Source organism: Syngnathus acus, chromosome 19 (genome assembly GCF_901709675.1).
Source record: "Syngnathus acus chromosome 19, fSynAcu1.2, whole genome shotgun sequence".
Taxonomy (NCBI): Eukaryota; Metazoa; Chordata; class Actinopteri; order Syngnathiformes; family Syngnathidae; genus Syngnathus; species Syngnathus acus.
Window position 1 is genome coordinate 5,160,963 of NC_051103.1, and position 19,969 is coordinate 5,180,931.

The following is a 19,969-nucleotide window of genomic DNA, read 5'->3' on the forward strand; positions in this document are numbered from 1 at the left end:
TTGCATAAACTGTTGACGTCAGCACATCGGTGGGCATGTTTTTATCCGCCTGTGGGGGGTGTTAAAGTTCTGGAGAGGCCTCTTGCTTGCTTGCGTGTGTTCCAGATGGTAAATGGCTCTTTCACTTGTATAGCGCTTTCCCCCCTCAAAGCGCTTTACACTGAATTCCTCGTTCACCTCCTGATGACGCGGCAACTAGAGATTCAGCATCTTGCTGAAGGACTCTTGGACATGGTCACGAGGGGTGGGAGACGACCCAGCTACCACCCCCAGATGAAGAAGATAAAGCGCCTCCTTGTGGTAAGTCATCGAAAGCAGTGAGGAGGGGAGAGTACAGGACAGGGGCGGAGCTAATGGGAGAGACGGAGAGCGCTCTTGATATATCCTGCTGCTGCTCACACACATCTCTTCATATATATACACGGAACAGACCTCCTCGTTGCTTTTCCAGGTGTGGACTCTCGCTGAAGACCAGCTTGGACTATTTCATGAAGAGGAACATGTATTTTGACGCAGCTTAAGGAGCAAGTGAGTAATTATATATTAATTGTTCATCTTTTCTGCCCGAAAAAATGGCATCACCCCCCTCAATTTTTTTTATTTCAATTGATTTCATTGTATTTCTGAAAGTTGCAATTGTATCGTGTCACCGCAAAGGCACCTTCAAGTCCAGAGCTGCTGGTGGCCAAGCGCACCATGTCACACGCTCAGGTGGAGATCCCCGGATGCGGTTTCCCGGGTTTGCAGCCGCACGGCCTGGGCGCACGCCGCAACTCGTACGGCTTGCACAAGATCAGCGTGGATGTGGACTCCCCCCTCTTCAGCGGCGCCCTCTCCAAAGCCCTCTCCTGGTCGGCCGAGAACATCCTCAGCCTGCCCGAATCCCGAGCCGAAGAAGAAGAGGAGGAGCAGGAGGAGGAGAAACCCCGTGTTGACACCCCACCCTGCAGCCCCCTTCCGCATGTCGCCGGGTCTCGGTCCGACTCGCCGGGCGAGGGTAAAGGTCGGGTGGTGTCGTCTCGCCTCAACTTTGACCAGCGGTGGGAAGAAGAAAAGGAGGACGTGGAAACTAAAGCGGTGGCGACGTCACCTGACGGACGCTACCTCAAGTTCAACATCGAGATCGGGAGGGGGTCCTTCAAGACTGTCTACAAGGGCCTTGACACAGAGACCACGGTGGAAGTGGCCTGGTGCGAGCTTCAGGTAGGGATGTCCTGTCAATGACATCATAGCTTGGTCATTGAGTCTTTAAAAGTTCTGACATTTAGCATATCACACCGGTATCGTTCCTTGCCGACCTTGGAGCGGCTCCATGTCAAGTTTGGTAAGCTTTGTTGTCACTGACAACCGAGCCAGCTCTCTGCATGCCTTCAACACGCTTGTGTGTGATGTAAACAACTGAGAGCAGCAGCTGCCTCCTGCCATGCTTTGGTAGCTCAATAGAGGATTTAAAGGTTTAACGTTGACGGTGTCACTTTAGCCTGGCAGCCAAATGCCACTTTTGAGGTGCTGACCTAAGCCACAGACAAAACCCCTTCACCACTGACACACACAAATACACACAGTAGTCATTTTGCTGGCGACATTAGTGTCTAGGACAACAAATAATCGTATTCATTCGAAATCTTCATGCAGTTTTAGCTTTAGTTCCCACATGGGTTCTCGGTCCAGTTTTTTCCGAGGCCCCACCCATGGTCCTCATGCCAATTATACAAAATGACCATGCGTCCCAGGAATTAGTCTGTTTCGCCCTGAGAAGTCTACCTGTCAGGTGTGTTGAGGAAAAAAAAAAACTTTCCTACCCCTTTTAGTTGGTGGCCATGTTTTTTAATCTCCGCTAATGAGCTTAGAGGTGGTTGATATGGTTACAGCCCATGGTGGGTTAACCTCAGCATCTCCGCCGGAAATCTCCATCTAACGTGACCCCCGCCTGCCCGGAGTGTGTTGGCTAAACAGGACGGAGGCCTGCCATGTTGATGTAGCAGCAGGCGTAGGTTGCCTCACCTGCAAGTCACCTAGAACGACGCGGAAAGGTGAAGTAAAAAAAAAACGAAGTCTCCCTCTCAAATGTCAGATGTTGCCCACCCCTGTCCTGGAAAATTTATTTGTTGATAAGGAAGCCTGAAGGAGGGACAACTGATAAGCGTTTACGAGATGGACGTCAGAGCTCATCTTGACGCACACAAAAAAAAAAAGCAGAATCAACGTTGACCGGACAGTAATTCAAGTGGTGGCACTTTTATTACAACTCTTACATGTCGGCCTCCTATTTGATAAAAGGGTCAAAGTGTTTTCTGTGTGAATTTTTATTTAACTGCCGCATTTACAAATTTAGTCGACACGCTTCACGCTGAGTGGAAAGTTGGCCCGCCGAGTGACACTGAGGCTTTGTACATGCCGCCACCAGGCGGACCTTTTTTTTTTTTTTTTGCCACATGATGAATCTTTTCCATCTTCCAGGAAATATACCTGACCACAACTGCGGTGCTGTGGTTAAAACGCATGATCTCTATGTATAGAAGAGGAACGATTAATTGATCATTATTTTAAAATCGATTCAGTCACGTTGCAATTAAAGTCAGCATGTACTGATCATGTGCCGCCATTTTTGGCGGGCTGGGCCAACGTCATTCCGGAGAGGCCCGTGTGTTTGTACCTTAATGTACTCTAGTCGGACTTTTCTCGGACGCCACGCTCGCTCCTATTTGGTTCTCGATCAATCTTTCATGCGTGCCCCGTCACGTGACGAGCAGCTTTTGCATAGCAGCGCTTTGTATACCAGATCCGCTGGGACCTGATTCGTGTAACTCGAGTCCAACTAGCTTGCAGAAGCAGGGTACATTTAGTTTTGTATGTTGAAGAACCAGAGCAGGTCAGTAGGAGTGTAGGTGGCGGGATCAGTGGCAAAAGGCTTAAGTGCAGTTTATAGACCGCACCCTTAGCTAGTCCGTGACAGTAAACATTAGCCGGGTTCAGGCCCGTTAAGAATAAACGAGTAAATAGGCTAATCTCGGGCCCTCTGGGACATGGTGACGCAACACTTCCTGGGATGTACCGCACACAGTACAAGTACACTTGTTACATGAGAAATTTGTAAAACATTTCATGTTTTGAGATATTTGTGTTGCGTTTTTAGCCCGGCTTGCTTATTGCAACATTTTTTTTTGTCAAGTCCACGTGAGCGAGGCGAGTTTTGTTGAAACTTTACGAGGTGCCGTGTACGTGCCCTCGGTGTGTTCCCCGGAGACCAAATGTTCACCTCCCCGACCGCACGTCACATTGGGCTTGGAAGCGGCACACTGGCACCTCAGTTCTCACTTGTAACTTGCATCAATGGCGACACTGTATACATGAGTGTCAATACAAAGTGTCAGTCAGACCTGCTCGGTTCACGCCTCTTTGTCTTTGACCTTAATCTGAGATTTGTGGAGAACGTAGGGCTGAGTGATACGGACTTACATTTTTTTTTTTCTCGGCCCACAAGTGTTTGCTGCGGTTGTCACAATAGGGAGTAAAGAGGGGGGCCGTCCTAAAGCCAGCTTAACGCATCCGCCGTCCATCCCGCTTATGTAACATCGCTCGTGTGGCACCGACCGGTCCCCCGAGGGGTCCCCTCCCCTAACCCCTTAGACCCCCTCTGCTCAATCAACACTGCTCTCTCCCGCGAACATGCAGCTGCAAGAGATGATGGAAAAGCTGCGTCATAGCCTGCGGGATGTTTACTACACGTTCCTGTGCATTATGCAACACACAATTATATTCCGATTGAATGCAATTGGGGAATATCCAACTTCAAGTGTGAGGGCCCAAAAATGTTTTTTTTTGTGGACATTTTCACATTTATAGTTGTTTTCTAGTGTGTTTGTGTTGTGGGCCCGAATGTGTCATGGAAAAGTTGGACAGTTGCACGGCCAACTTTATCCTGGCCATTTCTTCTTTGGCTTAAGCTTCATGCACTATAACTCTGTCTGCCAATAAATGTCTTGCCAGACACAAGCAAGTTGTTGCTTCCTAGAGATGGTTGGTTCCTCCATTGTTTCATTTTTGTGGCTTTCAGTGGAGAAAAGGAATGTTATGCTATATTCATGGTCCGTAGTGGAAAGTCCCCCTGGCAAGACTTTTCCAACAAATCCTTCCAATTTGTGTACTCTGGAGGATTGCTCTCATGCGTATGAATCCAAGAAAAAAACAAACAAACATAAAAAAAAATCTTGCTGTACCTCGGCTACAATTTGCTGACTGTAAGCTGATTTTTATCTCGGCCTCGGTGCCCCCAGCTCCAGGAGGCCCTTTGAGAGACACTCTGACAGGTAGCGAGGTAGGAGCGATGGGGTACCGGGTTTCCTCGACTTGATTGTAAGCGCAAACACACACGAGGAGGCGATGGTTTTTTTTTTTTTTCTTTCTTCCTAGAATTCATACTGAAAGCGGGATTCATGGCGGGCAAAGTCTCCTGAGATGTTTCCGCTAAGTTCCTAAATTGCTCCATTCAGGGAACACTGAGGAAGCACAAGAAATGTCTTTGTCCGCATGGCGTCATTGCAGTGTTGAAGTGCATGTATGGATTGATGGTGGGGGGGGCTTCAAACCTGTAATCCCCCCCCCCCAACCTTTTTGGAAAATTGCTGCGATTATGCAATCGAGGGTGGATGAGCTTGTGGTTTCCACTGCTGTTGCTAATTACTTTAGGTAACAGCCATTTATCAAACCACTGTTTGTATGTAATCATGTGTGCCCCCCCTGGATTCTCCAGTTGTTGACGTCGTGGTTAATTGCTAGCATATGCTAAGTGTACAGTTTGCTTTTATTTTGGTCCACATTGCAAATGAGAATCTTTTTCGCAGACTCTTAAGCTGACCAAGGCGGAGCGTCAGCGTTTCAGCGAGGAGGTGGAGATGCTGAAGGGCCTCCAGCATCCCAACATCGTGCGCTTCCACGACTCGTGGAAGTCGACGGTGAAGGGACACAAGTGCATCATCCTGGTGACGGAGCTCATGACATCAGGCACGCTCAAGACGTGAGTCTTTTATTTTATTTTATTTTATTTTATTTTATTTTATTTTATTTTATTTTATTTTATTTTATTTGGTCCGTAGTTATCTGAAAATGTTTTATTTTATTTTATTTTTTCCCGTAGTTATCTGAAAAGGTTCAAGGAGATGAAACTGAAGCTGCTCCAGCGCTGGAGCAGTCAAATCCTGAAGGGGCTCCATTTCCTGCACACACGCACGCCGCCCATCATCCACCGAGACCTCAAGTGCGACAACATCTTCATCACCGGGCCCACCGGCTCGGTCAAGATCGGCGACCTCGGCCTCGCTACGCTCAAGAGCGCCTCCTTTGCCAAAAGTGTCATCGGTGAGCTCTCGGGACAAAAAAGTCCCCTTTCTGTTCTTGTTTTAACATGGCTGATTAATTTGTTGACAGGAACGCCTGAGTTCATGGCTCCCGAGATGTACGAGGAGAAATACGACGAGGCGGTTGACGTCTACGCTTTCGGGATGTGCATCCTGGAAATGGCCACTTCCGAGTATCCTTACTCTGAGTGCCAAAACGCCGCGCAGATCTACCGCAAAGTCACCAGCGTAAGTAGCCAAGCCCAATTTATGTGTCTGAACTCAAATTCAAACACGCCAAACGTCTGCACGTAGGCACGACGGGCGGGAATGTGTTTTGGAAAATTGTGTTCTGCTCGCAGAGACGTCTGTTTGTGCTCGCTTACATCACATATGCAAAGTTAGAAAGTGTCCAGAGGACGACGTGCCGATTCAGGCGTCGAGAGTTTCCCCCCTGTTTAATTGCTCGCCTCATAAACCAATGCCAGAGGGAGTCGGCAGAATCACCAAAAAATATTCCCTGGAATCACATCGCGCATCAGAGCGACGTCAGATAACGACACGGTCGCCGTGTTTTGACTTCCTCGTGAATCTTTTTGACCTCGCTTCCACCTCCTCCTTTTTCCCCGCCGCTTATCTGCACTTTAGCAGGCTGTGCTAATCTCAACGCATTCTCGTGATAACGCTCAGAGGAGGGGGAAAAAAAAAACCTCCTTGTGAACAAATTTCTGCTCACTTTTAACCAAGCACACTTTTTTATAATTCAAAAAAAAAATCACAATAATGTGTGTGACGCAGGGCATCAAACCCGACAGCTTCTACAATGTGAAAGTCCCCGAGCTCAAAGAGATCATCGAAGGCTGCATCCACATGAACAACGACGAAAGGTACGCCCGACATCACGCGTCATCTCCTCCCGAGTCGTAATCAAACAAAACACCGCCCGTAGGTACACCATCCAAGACTTGCTGGAGCACCCCTTCTTCCAAGAGACCCACGGCGTGCACGTGGAGCTTGCCGAGGAGGACGACACGCTCAAGTCGGGCCTGAAGCTTTGGCTGCGCATGGACACCAAGAAGCTCCACGGAAAATATAAGGACAATAACGCCATTGAGTTTCTCTTTGAGCTGTACAAGGATGTCCCAGAGGAGGTGGCGCAGGAGATGGTGAGGAGCACCAATAAGAACCGAATGGAAAATATAACATGGAAATAAATTATGCTAATCAATATTGATTTTTATAAGGCCGTCGTAGTACCGCGAGTTGTTGTGACAGTTACGCTAATGTGAAGCCTGAAGAGAACACTCAGTCGCTCAAGGGCACAGTTTTTTTTTTTTTTTTTTTTCCACTGGCATGAAATGTGAGTCGGAAGGAGGCCTTTATTTACACCGTGTCCGTAGAGGTGACTTTTAATGAAAAAGTGTTCGCTTTTCATCGAGATTAAATTTCTAATCAGATGTTCTAATGCGACTCTGCTCGGGACCGTATGTCCCGCTCCGTGTTCAGTGTTAGGCCCTGACCATGTGTCTGCGTACATGTCTGCAGGTGGTGCTGGGCTTCGTGTGCGAGGCCGACTTCAAGCTGGTGGCCAAGGCTATCCGGGATCGGGTGACGGCCATCAAGCGCCAGCGGGAGAAGCTGAGGAGGCAGGCGGAGGAACAGAGGCCGCGTTCGTCCTCCCCGCAAGTCGGCGATGCGGCGGCCCCCGATTCCCCCGCGCCGCCCGCCCCCTCCCCTTCCCCCCTCCTGTCCCCCATCACCAGCTCGGCGGACTCTGCCGTCAGCTCCGGCTGCCCCGCAGAGACGGAGGAACCCGAGCAGCACTTTCACATCCGCCACAACAGCCTCTCCTCGGCTAATTGTGCGTCCGCTTTACGTAATCATCATACACAATCGGCAACCGAGGCGTGACGTTTAAAAAAAAAAAAAAAAAAAATGCATGTAAATATTCTGTCCGACTGAGAAAATTAAGCTCGGGGGGTCATCGAGTGTGTCGTGTGCATCACATGCTCTTTTGTTGGGACAGCTGACTGCGAGACGGACGGCGACCTAAGCTCTTCGGGCCTCCAAGACCCCCTGGAGGCCACGCCTCCTGCCTCCTCCGCCAACTCCCCGTCCACAAACGGCCTCCCCATCCCGGCCCTTCGCTTCACTTCGGTGAGCGGGCCGTCAATCAACGCACCCAGGCGGTCATTTTGTTTTGTACACACGAAAAGCCTAAGTCATTCTCCCCCACGTGTCTCGACAGAGCATTGCCGTATCCAACAACATGGAAGCCATCAAACCAGGATCTCCGAGCGGCTTCAACTCTCCCGGGGACAGGTACGCAACTCCTCTTCCTCCACTTCCACATCGGCCCACAATTGCGTTTTTTTTCCTCAGCTACGCCTCCGACGTGACTTCCAGTCTAAGCGACGGTTACGAGGGCGTGTCGGAGAAGAACGAGAAAACAATCGCCAGGCGAACCTCTGCCAAGCTTTTCAGGAGGCGGGTACGATCCAGGCTGCGCATCACCGGGGTATGATGACATCACATTTTGGGTGTCCTGTCACACTTTTAGCCTCACCACTAAATCACACCTCAACTCCCTTCCAGCTGTCCGACAAGGTGGACCGAGTGGTGGAGTGTCAGCTGCAGACGCACAACGACAAGATGGTGACGTTTAAGTTCGACCTGGACGGAGACAACCCGGATGACATCGCCGCCGTCATGGTGGGTCACAATCACCACGATGAATTTTTTACAGGCTTAGATGACACCACGGGATAATTAAATCTCACAGCCTTTCATTTTGGGCTCTTGATTGATTTGTTCCTTTCAAAATGGACGGCCGTTAATGGCATCTTGGCACAGCAGCTGGGGGTGGAATGAAAACGCGCTGAGAGCTACTCGCTCGTGACGTTTGAAACGCAACAGCAGCTCACTCACGCTGGGGGATGTTTTTCCCCGAGAAGGAGTAATAAGCGAGAAGTGAGAGGAGGAGGAGGAGGATGCACAAATAGAACGTCCTGTCCACTTCACGGTCCCAGTGCATTTACTCACATGCTGCACTTGACGATCCATTTGTGTGCACTATAAATACAAATGAAGTACTTTTACAAGAAGGAGCTGGACTTTGGCGATACGTGTAAACACATTAGTGCAACTAAAATGGTTTGACTGGCAAATTGCCAAAACCAATAATTTAATTTAATAATTTAATTTAATAATTACCGTATTTTCCGGACTATAAGGCGCACCTAAAAACCTAAAATTTTCCCAAAAGCCGACAGTGCGCCTTATAGTCCGGTGCGCCTTATAGACCGGAAAATACGGTATATTTTTAATTTGATTTAATTCATAATTCACCTTTTATTGCGATTTTATTTGTATTCATTCGAATTGTATTTGACTGCTGTTTTCGCCGCAGGTGCACAATGAGTTCATCCTGCCGTCGGAAAAAGAAGGCTTCATCTACCGAATGGGTGACATCATCAAGCGGGCGGAAGCGCTCATGACTAAGGAACAGCCCGTGCACCCGAGTGGGCAGCGCCCCCCGCAGCCTGCCTTCCACAGCACAGCCAACCCGCTGTCTTCCTCCCAGGTCAGCGAATGCGGTTGTGGTAACCGTGACTTTCGGTCACATCAGAATCTCGTGTGTACGACCAAGTGTGAGGCTTCCCAGGTATCTGTCCTGTGCTATTCTGAGTCTTAGTAAAGTTCTAAAAAGGAGTTGGACAAACTCTTGAGGTCTCAAGATGGAAATAGTCACAGACTATAAAGCGTTCTTGTGTGGTTGAATTCACTCCCGGATCTTTTTTGCAGCCGGATCTGCACAGTCAGAGCCTCCCATGTTCTCACTTCTCCTCCTCCCTGCCGGGTAAATCAGTTCTTCACGTTTTCTGTACATGTTGTCATCGGTTCTTGACGCTCGTGTGTTTGTCAGACTTTGCTGCGGCTAACCCGTGCATGGTGGAACGCGGCTCGCCTCCTTGCGCCAACGGCGACGTCTTCACCCCGGACCTGACGTCAGCCGGACGACCGCTTGTCCGCTCGCAGTCGTTCCACAACGCGCCAGGTAAATCTCTAAATTCAGGAGCAATTCTGGGAATTTTCCAAAACCGCCTGTCGGTGTGTGAGGTCTTAGTCCAAAATGAGATCCAGAAGGACACATGGGACACATTTGCACGTTCCCCCTGCAGTCACGATGGTGACGGGGTTGCAGTTACACACGGAACAAAACGTCGTTGTTGAATGACCGACAAATTTATGCCGCACATGAAGACCGGAGGAGAGACTGTATGTCTTCTCTTGTCCGTGTGGATTGATTGCACATGTTTGTCTTCCAGGGTCTCCTCTTGCGTACCACCACACGGCCTCCCTCCTGCCCCATTACCACATGCCCTACATGGGTAACTTTCCGTTCCCGTACCCTGGCAGGCCGGCTTCCGCCAAACCAGGGCTGTTAGCGGGCGGCGGCCTCCATCCTCCCCTCACCCGCGTGTGCAGCAGCCCCACGTTTCCGTCCGTCCCATCCCCTGTACCGCCGGGCTCCCCGAACCTCCTCAAAGACAGCGAGAGCCCACCCGCTCCCCAGCATCCCGCTATGTGGCCCCCGCACAGCCAGCCATTGTTCTCACTGGCCAACGTCATCTCCATGGCAATGAGCATGGCGCAGTCGTTCATCCCTTCCGCTCAGCAGGGGATCCCCTCCTATGGGGGATTCCACCCCCAGACGGCGTACCCGTACCCCCCGCACTACCAGATCCCCACGCTAGAGGTGCCGTACCCAACAAACATCTACCCAAACTCGGGGAACACGCCACCCATGGATGGATTCCCTCAAAGTTGGCAGGACACATCCCCCACTACCCCGCCGCAGATGTCACCACAGCAGGCCGGACCCCCCACTTCCCCCAACCCCATACAGGAGGATCTTGGAACCTTCTCGACCCAGGTCCTATCTCAAGTGCACAATTCGACCTCGTCGTCGGACCTGTCACCCTCGCCGATGGACAGTCCAGAGAGCACGGTGAGTGTCCATTTTCTTCTTTAACATCAACAACCAACACGTTACTAATATTATTTTCTCCTGTCTAGTTATCATCCATCAGCACTCTGTCTGGACTGAACTGCGGTTCCCCGACAGCCCCACAAGTGTCCCAATTGAGCCCCTCAGGTAATAAATGATTCCAATTTGGCTGTAAAATGACACGCTTGTTTGCAGGCCAAACAAAAAAGCACATGTGCTTGTTTATGCACACACAGCGGCCATTTTGACCATGTTTCCCCCCTAAATACTCGCTGCTTTTGCCGCCTTTCCTGACACCATTGCCTATTGCCCCCAGGAGCCATTGCGTAATCTCTGGTGTGGTAGCTAATGTTCCGTCTCGTGTGGGAGTAGGAGCCATGTCGGCCCCTACCCACCGACCGTGACCAATGGGCGTTCAGACGTGCTCATTTACAAGCCTCCCCCCCCTCCCACACTTGTGTGTGTTTCTAGACTCGAAACAGAGTCCTTCTGTTTGCATGCGTCCAACCTCAACCCTCACCGTGGTTTATTGCTACAAGGACGTCTCGTGGACAGGATATTACGAGTGATGATAACCACAGAGCGCTGTACACTAAGCGTATACAAATGTTTCCAAATAGATGCTAACATGGAGCTAAAGGACTTATAATGCAGTTTGTACATGTGATTGTCCAAATGTAGAAAATGTGTCCTGAAAAGTTACATAAGGCCTCATAAACCAAGACAGTGTTTGTTATCATGGAAAATGATCTGATGATTGATTAGTCCAACTGTCCCAAGGTGATTGATTGGTCCTTTGTGATTAAACACTTGATTCGATTAAAAACAAAAAAAACAATGATTAGCAGTGGAAAATCACAATCACGCCCACGTTCCAACTCGTGGGCTGTGAGAGAAACAATACACCAACAAAGAAGCCGATAATGAAGATGTTTTCTTTTTCCGTGGCAGGAGGTCCAGCCGCTACGGTGACAGTGGGGCGTTTCCAGGTGTCGCCCAGCGCCGACGTGCCGGTTGTCGCCTCGCTGCCGCGAGGAGATGCGAGCAGTACCGAGGAAGGGCAAGGTGAATCGGAAACCCAGAGGAAGGAGGAAGAGGTGGTAGAGGAGCGGCCGAGGACGAGGAGACGCGGGCAGAGGCGGGCGCACAGCCTCAGCCTAATGGGCACATCCGCTGACAGCGGGCTGTCGGTTACGGCGCCCGAAGCGGACGGACGGTTGTGGGACGACGCGGTCGGAAGCCCGCAATACGGCAACGCGCTCCACCACCTGTGGACCATGACCTACAGCCACGGTGCGTCCTACATGAGTAGCGACGACTCGGATAGCGATGAAGACATGCTGGATGAGCTCCAGGAGCTTCGAGAAAAGTGAGTGACTATTTGCGGCCAAGTGGGGCAGAGACCCAAAACAAAAACGGCCTTTAAATTCCGTTGATTCAATTATCCAGCTATTTGAGCTTAAAGTCACGTTGCTATGGTTACAGACATCTGTCTGAGGTTCAAGAACTTCAAGCGGCTCAGAAGCAGGAGATCGAGGATCTGTACGAGAAGATGGGCAAGGTCCCGCCGCCGGGCATCGTTTCCCCCGCCGCCATGTTGTCCAGTCGCCAGCGTCGCTTGTCTAAGGGCACGGGGGGGCTCCCACCGTCACGTCGGAACAGCCTCCAGCGCTTGGACATACAGCCCATCCAAGGTGGCGGTTGCTATGATACGCTTCACAAGGCGATTTGGATTAGCCAGACTTGTAATCATTTAATTTTTTTTCCATTCAATTCGAACTTTTCAGGTATCATCAGGAGAAATTCTCTGGGAGGAAGCAGCAGCAGCTCCCAGGACAAACCCAGCAAAGGTGTCACCTTCTCCTCCGACATCAACAGAATGGTGAGAGTCCACGTGCCCGTCGTGAGCTTCCTCTTGTCTTACCATCTCACTCGTTTCTTTCCCCAGTAAGAAACTCTCGGCGAGCAAAACGTTGAACATTCCGGACTACCTCATCTGACAAAACATTCAGACGACGACGTCTCTAATCCGACGGAATGTGAAGGAATTTCATTTATTTGTTACATGTTGGGAATAATAATGTCACGCCTGCTCGGTGAGGAACATTTCATTTCACACAGCCACGGACGTCCAGTTGCATTGTACCATGTTTCCTTTTTTTCTTTTGTTTTGACGCCAGCCATCTTGTGACGGGCAGTGAGGTCAAACCGTAAAATGGCTGAAGACAAATTGTTCAAACGTGGAGACCTCCGCCAAGGAGCGAATAATTGCAATTTTAAATGCACATCTTCATATCATGCGAGTTGGAAAGATCAACAAAAGTGCATTTTCTTTGCATATTGCATTATGTGGGTAAGGCTCACTAAAATTCAATGCAAGAAATTGAAGTGCGTTATGAAATAAAATTTAATTGGCACATTCCTCCGAGTGCAACTCGACCATAACAAATCTTGGTATTGACACTTATCATTGTTTTCAGAAAATACAAATTACAATAGAAGTATCACATTCGAATAAATTAAATATTTTATTCGTACTATCAAATATGCTTGCAAATCAATTACAAATGAAGGGAAAAGTGCCGATTTTTTTGGGTGTGTTTTAATCTACTCGCTCCTTGGCAGAGGTTATTGAGCCAGTACAAGATGAATATAGAAATAATTTCCAATATTTAATAATACTGGCTTTTGATTGTACATGTGTATATACTGTACATGGTAGAGTGCATTTATAGACTGTTTACACAATGACTGTCATGCACAAAAACAACAAATATATATATATACACATTTTAGTTTATTGGAATAGATCAATCAAGCACCTCATGCACTTTAGCATTTTCATTTAACACACTTCTTGTCGGTCAAACTTTGTCCGTTTATTAATACAATAAAACAAGGGAGAATGGCCGAGCTGTCAATGTGCCTTAGCAAATAGTCACACTGGATATTGAAAAAAAAAAAAAAAAGGTTCAAATAATATATTCAAAGATTTGTACAGTAAACTGTGCAATTCAGCTGCTGCCACCTGTGCCTTTACGGTCTTATTTTGTATTTCTATGACGTTTCATTGGATGTTCACTCTAGTGGATTTCCCAGCTCAATAAATACTCATTAAAAAAAAATTACCCGAGTGTGTTTTTACCGTACATCTGCCGTACATCACTTTATTGACATAAATACAGTTCCTTACAACCATTTTGAGTTGTTTTAAGTGCTGTGCATTGTCCGCTACAGAAGGTCACTTCAAATCTTGCACAAAATGGTTGCAAAAACATTCAGCAAAGTCTCTGCCAATGATAGGAGTCCTGTGCTATCTCTGAGATGGGCAAAGAAAAGCTGGTTGAGGTGTCCATGAAGAATCTGGACTTTGGACACCTCAGTTGGCGCCAGTCTTTGGCGTCCGGGCACGCTTGGCCTCCTCGTCCAACTCGTCCATGATGCGCTCTTGGGAGACAGAGTAGAACGTGTAGCCGTCTGTATGTGGGTGAAAGCAGTTAAGGGGAAAAAAAGACAACATCAAATAGCATAACTGTAGATGAAAAAAATAATACTGGAAATTATATTTAGATCCAAACAAAAAGACTACAGAGAATAACTATGAATACACAAAAAACAAAACTGCATATAACATTCACTATATAATCTTAGTAATAACTTTCATTTTGTTTATATAATTAAAAACAGACAATGCATTTTGTATAATATAAGATGAATTTAAAAATAAATTGATTTTAATGAATTACCGCATTCCCCAAATTACTTTGCTTTTGTTTTTAATTCCAGTTGTCAGTATATTAAATATGCCTAATCATACATTTATCATCGTTTTTAAAAAATATATCCGATCTAAACACGAATTCGTGTCAGTAGTGAGTTCACCTTGCGCTGTCGTTAGCATTTAGCATTAGCAAAAGGATACAGATGCCCAGCACTAGCGCCCCAATGGCGAACCCGGTCACCACGTTCCGCGTGCGCAACGTCTGCGTCTTCTTCTTCCACTGCTCCAGCTCCACCTGCCTGATGAAGTGCAACTGCTCCCGGGACAGTTCCTCCTTAGCCGGGTCTATCCTGGTAGCAAACGGGGAGTCGGATGGCTTCGGCGGCTTGTCTGCCATGTTTGTCGAGCTAGTTAGCTAACCTGCTTGTTTCGCAAGTTGCTCCTGCAGAGTTGCAAAGCATCGACACTGTGCGCGACTATGCAGATAAACGCTAAAGATCCAATCCATGCTATTGTCAGATCGGATCAGTGTAATGCAGCTATTAAACATGTCCGGCGCGAAATATTCACCGGGTTGTGCAACGAGAAAACCGTCCCCTCGCCCCCGGTTTTACTCACGCCTTCAGTTCCGAGGTCACAAACTCCAAGGTAAGAGCGCCATCCTGTGAAAATACGATAGAAGACAATTGAAACTTGACAACATTTAATTGAATTTCAACATTTTAAATTCGTAGTGACCGACAAATGACGACAAACAGGGAAGATATGACGAGTCCTGAGAGTTTAAGGTTTCGACAAACCTCTGTCGAAATCCTGAATGACTTTTTCATCAATCTCAACGAGAGAAACAAAGATAACCTCCGCAGTTTGTCCACCTGTAGCGGAGCCTTCAAAGATAAAAGACTATTTGGTAAGTCATAACATTAGTTGGCAAACGTTCAAATGGTCATTATTGATAGTAATCCTTTTGATAGATAATTTCGAACAGCATTTAATTTATTGTGACGCTGTTCGTTATTTTTTTTTCAAGCCCAAATTAGCCAAAAACTTAAAATGGCTGCCCTTCGGTTGTCGAGTAAATTCGAAAACCTCAAGTTTCCTCCTGACCCCAAGTGGGCACCTTGACGTCAATTTCAGTAGACACCAGGGGGTGGTGCTGCATAAATTGTCAGCCTAATTGGAAGGCTGGAAATGGATGGTTTATTCTGCTCAATTCTTATTCCGCATACGCAATATCAAAATGTGTTTAATACAATATGCATCCATCCAATAAATTTCCTGAACTCCTTAATCCTCACGAGGGTTGAGGGCTTGCTGAAGCCTCGTCTTTGAACATCCAGAAATGGTCCTCAAATTGGACTTGTGACCTTTTGCACTATTTGCTGTTGTGCATTCCTGCACTGTATGTTGAATTAGCGCCATGCTAATAAGGCACTCCTGAACAGAAGCGGAACAATCGATAACACTCTGAGACTTAATGGCCGATGTTTCATTCCATCAGCTGCCTCCGCATGTACCGTAGACTGTATAATATTTCATTGTTGTTGTATATCAGCTCCCCTTTGCTGACACGCATGTTTCCGCAGAATACATTCTGCTGATGTGTGAGGAGCTCCGACTGGACTTGCCCGTCGCTTATCACGCCGTCGTATTACTTCGAAGGTAAGAAGCCGATTTTCCTGTGCCATTCGGATTGAATAGATGGGAAAAATACTCATAAGATGTACTTAGGTAGAATTACTGATACTCATGATTTGTTTCCCACAACTGGTTTTGTTTGGACATCTCAGGTTCATGGTCAAACACGTCACACATTTGCTGACACGCGGAGGTGCGAGAGAGGCCGAAGCGAGTGCCCGCGAGGATGCCGCGTTCAAGAAAATCCGGGATAACTTCGCCTTGATGGTGTTGTCCTGCGTGCAGCTGGCCAGCAAGTTGTCACTGCAAAGCCAGGTAAGATAGAAATCGACTTACAAGCTCAATAACACATCCTGAACTTGTCTTTTTTACCAGATCGTTGAAATCAACAAGGCTGTACGTTTTCTGCGCTCAGTGGGCCTCAACTTTTCCAAAGAGGATGTTCTGAAATCGGAGCTGATGGTCCTGAACGGTCTGCAATTCCAACTGGACCCTCCCAACCCTCTCACCTACGTGGAAGTACTTCTGGAGGTGCTCGGTATGGCTGGGCCGCCTTTGAATCAATTCTCGAGATTTAAAGTCATGGAAAAAACAAAAATCGCCAGAATGATTAAAAACTGAAAAACAAATTTTTCCATCCCACATCCGCAGGCCACAACGAATCAAGCGCCCCTGTGGAGCGCCTGCACCACATCTGCTGCCACGTGCTCCAGTTCGTCAGCTTGCAGCACGACGCGCTTTACGACGCTCTGCTGGCCGTCACCACGCAGAGCCCCCATCCTACCGCCGAGCAGAGGTGCAACAGCTTCTTGAACGATCCACAGATCGCCCAGAATATCCTTCTGCATTGGTCCTTGTAAAGGTTACTAAGCTATATGAACAATAGAGAGAAGTTTATGCCGGTGACAGAAGACTGCATGCTCCTGGGCGTGGGCGTCATCGCCGCCGGCGCCTTCATCCTCCACGTCGGAGACTGGCAGCAGGTGAGAATCTTGAAACTGGAGCGCTGCCGTTGGCGCTCATTATTTGTCTTTTTTTTGCGCGACAGGTTGTGCAAGAACTGAGCCACATCACGGGAATCTCCACCACCAGCATCTGCAGCTTTGCCCAAGTCACGCTCGCGCTCCTTATGGGAACCCCAAGTGATGTTTAATGCTCTCTTCTGCTCACGTCATTGACGAGAATAAATCGCTCACATCAGAAGCGACAACAGTATTTGGTTTGTTACTTTTGCTTCATTGGTAAGTATTTGAAATCCATTCGGCACAACAGTGGGCTCCCTAGACGGACGTTAAGAGCAGTGTCCCAATACTTTTGCCTGTACAACGCATCAAAACCGTTTCTTAGAGAAGGGAACATCCTCTTAAATAAACGTTCCGCACTCTCCCTAGTGACTCGAAGGCCCCCAGGTGGTCTTTCCACTGTGGCGAATCATTGAAGTGGCAGCCCACTCTCACTGCCGGTCACGCTGGAGGTTAGTCTGGAGACAACACGGCGAGCCTTGAGCTCCGTTCGTTCCGCTGTGGCGCCTGACTCGGCGGCCGCAGGTGGCGCGGAGCGTGAATCAAGTCAACTCTTTCGCTCTACCTCCACCATTTGACTACATTATCGCTGTGCAATAAAAACACACTTTTGTGAGAAGTTGACAGCCCGAATATGATTGGATTGATAGCTGCCGCGCATTTTTGTCCACATGACATCGTCTGCATGGCGATAAAAGCCCTCGCCTGACATGAACGTTTGACTCCGGCGAACATTTAGCATTTTATTACAGACGCAGACATCCACAGGGAGTCACCTTTTGACAAGGACTTGAAAAGCGAGCGAGCAATCTCGCCCCTAGCGACTGTTGCTATGCGTGCTGTTGCTCCACGTTTAAATAGGTTACAGTTCCTGTACATCTACGCTATGTGCTTTTTTTTTTTTATGTGGCCTTAAACACCCTCATATATTAAGTTCTGTCTTATTTATTTACATTATTCACAACAGAAAAGACAAGTCGTGGTAACCACGGCCACCTGTGACCACCTCCATCGTGAGCAACGCGGTTTCCAGGGGCCTCCGTCGGGTATTTCTCATTAGGGAGAGAAAACCTTTTCAATATGTCCCATATGGAGTTTTGACAAACACGGTGTTAAGGCTTCAGACTAAAGGTTATATTTAGCCACATTGCTTACAAGTTGACCTGGTCGATGGATGTTGTATACTCGCAAACACACCGTGTCCCAAAAGCCACCACTTCTTTTTTTTTCAGTTTCTTTTCAGGTCTCCATGTAAGGCCATCAGAATTTGACGGCTTAGGCTTTGCAGATTTTGAAAGCAGAGCATTCCCTTCCCCGTGGCTCCGCGTTTAACACGCCAGTTTGAGAAGCTTTATGACCGTCACATTGCTTCGACTCGCAATATTCAGTAAAAAAATAATAATAATGGTAGCAAAAAATGAACAACATGAAATAAATAGTTTGAGGAAAAACAGCTAAATTAGTGCAACAAATATCGATACAGGCTCCCTTTTTAAAAAAATATTCCACATAAATGTCATCAGAATGCATCCTTTCATCCGTCCTAACTCTAATGTATGACTTTTTAATCAGAATCCAATTGGGGAAAAAAAGCTTTTAAAAATCAATTTACTCTCCTCAGACTATCCACATTTGATTTTCTATCTTTGTACCTTTGACCCCTTCTGCTTTAAATTCATCCCATTCATCCATTTATTGTGCATGTGTGTGTGTTGGTGTATGTTAATCACACACGCTTTTGTCGCATCTCGAAGGTTGTAAGAGTGCCTGATGGCCCTCTAATCATATCGACGGAGGAAGAGGTGCACGAGAGCCGTGACCGGCGGCGACCATCGATCATCTCGTGCATCAAACGCTCGTCTGAGGAGGGAGGAGGAGAATTGAATTGTGATTGACATCCACCGGCGCTTCCCTTTAATAACGATGAAGGAGTGAGGTATGAGTGCGCCCTTGCATCATGCATAATTCACCAGGCGAGACCCACTTTACACCCCCCACCATGTTGGAGCCCCCGTTTGTCTTTTGTGGCCTTTTAGCATCAAGTGGTTTGCCACAAGGAAGTGTGCGACTTGAAGATGCTAGAGGGGACATATTATGTTTTGCGTCATTTAAATCAGGTCCTATGTGTCTTAATGTAGATCAAGAATTAGACATGGAAACCGCAAATACAAAGAAGTTGGGAAACACGTGACTATTTTGTCTATAATTGTTGACTTTGGAGTATTTGGACTAAACAGACATGATTTCGAAATAGTCTTACGGAGCTCTTATTTTGAATTTGTCTTATGGAGCTCTTAGTTTGTAGGACGCTACCGGAAGTGGAGCGTGACAGCTGCTGACGCTTGCCACTTTGGCAAGTCCTGTCAGCAGCAGCGTGTTGTTGCGGCGCTGCGTGGCACTGCTTGCCTGGGACTGCTTGTGATTGACGAACCCCCCCACACACCGCCACCGGCACCCATGGCGCACATGGCCCAAAGCCTGACTCTATCAGCGGCGCGGAGCTAGCTTCAACCTATCTCCCATGGGTGTCGCTGCCGGTAGCGTCCTGCATGAGTCGTCGTCCGGTGCGGCAAACCACCGCAGAGTGGCTCGGCTCGGTCCGCCGGAGAGATCGTGTGTCGGCCGGAGAGCAGGACGACGAGATGTGATGCCAGAGTCGGGCTGCAAAACAAAGGTCCGAGTGTAGGAAAAGCCTCCAGGTAAGCGAGACATTTTTCTTTGTATCTTCCAACTTCCTGCGTTCTCTGTGCGCAGGTTTAGAATAGAACATCATATTGCTTGTGTGGTGTTCTCGTCATAATCAAACAAGCCTGTTCAAGATAGAACACGACCCCCACTCACCCATTATGGAGTTTTTAATGAGGAAGCAGGTCCCTTGTAGAAAATAGCAAACACATTTTTATGCAGGCTGCACAAGGCAACATGTGTTCTTTTATATTATAACCCTAACCTCTGCAATGCATTGTTCTCATTTGTTAGACACACACACACACACACACACACACACACACACACACACACACACACACATCTTTTTTGAAGCAAACAAAATGAGTGACTGTGGTCTGTCTACCTTCTGATCTTATGCAATGGAAATTGACAGCACAGGGGGGCTAGTGGTTAGCACCATCTGCCTCACAGTTACACCGTCGTGGGTTCGAAATCTCTGCTCGGTTCACTTGTTCTATTTGTGTGGGTTCTCTCCTTTCCACATTGTAGGTGCATCTTAAACTAATCATCC

At 47.8% G+C, this 19,969-nt stretch overlaps 4 protein-coding genes across 9 annotated transcripts in view; 3 read left to right on the top strand and 1 right to left on the bottom strand.

Annotated features, from left to right (window-relative positions):
- Positions 1 to 174: 174 nt before the first annotated feature.
- On the top strand, positions 175 to 13,465 carry wnk4a (WNK lysine deficient protein kinase 4a). The gene is made up of 22 exons (XM_037277588.1): positions 175 to 300; positions 452 to 528; positions 658 to 1,203; positions 4,845 to 5,017; positions 5,138 to 5,358; positions 5,428 to 5,585; positions 6,135 to 6,223; positions 6,286 to 6,502; positions 6,882 to 7,197; positions 7,363 to 7,493; positions 7,585 to 7,658; positions 7,719 to 7,854; positions 7,932 to 8,048; positions 8,746 to 8,919; positions 9,141 to 9,195; positions 9,262 to 9,393; positions 9,665 to 10,347; positions 10,416 to 10,494; positions 11,299 to 11,716; positions 11,833 to 12,041; positions 12,135 to 12,229; positions 12,296 to 13,465. The coding sequence occupies exons 3-22, from the start codon at positions 697 to 699 to the stop codon at positions 12,296 to 12,298; spliced, it is 3,987 nt and encodes a 1,328-aa protein (XP_037133483.1). The 5' UTR covers positions 175 to 300; positions 452 to 528; positions 658 to 696; the 3' UTR covers positions 12,299 to 13,465.
- LOC119137993 (cytochrome c oxidase assembly factor 3 homolog, mitochondrial) lies at positions 13,130 to 14,521 on the bottom strand. Its single transcript, XM_037277590.1, has 2 exons — positions 14,270 to 14,521; positions 13,130 to 13,824 (listed from the first exon to the last, which is right to left on the bottom strand). The coding sequence occupies exons 1-2, from the start codon at positions 14,463 to 14,465 to the stop codon at positions 13,727 to 13,729; spliced, it is 294 nt and encodes a 97-aa protein (XP_037133485.1). The 5' UTR covers positions 14,466 to 14,521; the 3' UTR covers positions 13,130 to 13,726.
- A 287-nt stretch (positions 14,522 to 14,808) lies between these two features.
- Positions 14,809 to 18,099, top strand: cntd1 (cyclin N-terminal domain containing 1). Its single transcript, XM_037279186.1, has 7 exons — positions 14,809 to 14,978; positions 15,655 to 15,730; positions 15,859 to 16,021; positions 16,082 to 16,244; positions 16,358 to 16,502; positions 16,593 to 16,689; positions 16,755 to 18,099. The coding sequence occupies exons 1-7, from the start codon at positions 14,813 to 14,815 to the stop codon at positions 16,857 to 16,859; spliced, it is 915 nt and encodes a 304-aa protein (XP_037135081.1). The 5' UTR covers positions 14,809 to 14,812; the 3' UTR covers positions 16,860 to 18,099.
- A 105-nt stretch (positions 18,100 to 18,204) lies between these two features.
- tanc2b (tetratricopeptide repeat, ankyrin repeat and coiled-coil containing 2b) overlaps positions 18,205 to 19,969 on the top strand; it is a 39,572-nt gene continuing 37,807 nt past the window's right edge. For 2 of the 6 annotated variants that reach the window (XM_037279092.1, XM_037279096.1), the window contains exons 1-2: positions 18,205 to 18,664; positions 19,034 to 19,427. The gene's annotated coding sequence lies outside the window, so the exon portion shown is untranslated. The remainder of the gene's footprint in view (positions 18,665 to 19,033; positions 19,428 to 19,969) is intronic. The other 4 variants (XM_037279094.1, XM_037279098.1, XM_037279093.1 and 1 more) reach the window with 3 other exon arrangements.

Excerpts from the sequence above, each read along its gene's own strand:
- LOC119137993 (XM_037277590.1), bottom strand. The coding sequence starts at position 14,465 with ATGGCAGACAAGCCGCCGAAGCCATCCGACTCCCCGTTTGCTACCAGG. Across the intron at positions 13,825-14,269 it reads GGCGCTAGTGCTGGGCATCT|ACGGCTACACGTTCTACTCT; the intron begins GTATCCTTTTGC and ends ACCCACATACAG.
- wnk4a (XM_037277588.1), top strand. The coding sequence starts at position 697 with ATGTCACACGCTCAGGTGGAGATCCCCGGATGCGGTTTCCCGGGTTTG. Across the intron at positions 6,503-6,881 it reads AGGAGGTGGCGCAGGAGATG|GTGGTGCTGGGCTTCGTGTG; the intron begins GTGAGGAGCACC and ends ACATGTCTGCAG. Across the intron at positions 7,198-7,362 it reads CAGCCTCTCCTCGGCTAATT|CTGACTGCGAGACGGACGGC; the intron begins GTGCGTCCGCTT and ends TTGTTGGGACAG.
- cntd1 (XM_037279186.1), top strand. The coding sequence starts at position 14,813 with ATGACGACAAACAGGGAAGATATGACGAGTCCTGAGAGTTTAAGGTTT. Across the intron at positions 16,022-16,081 it reads AGTTGTCACTGCAAAGCCAG|ATCGTTGAAATCAACAAGGC; the intron begins GTAAGATAGAAA and ends CTTTTTTACCAG. Across the intron at positions 16,245-16,357 it reads AGTACTTCTGGAGGTGCTCG|GCCACAACGAATCAAGCGCC; the intron begins GTATGGCTGGGC and ends CCACATCCGCAG.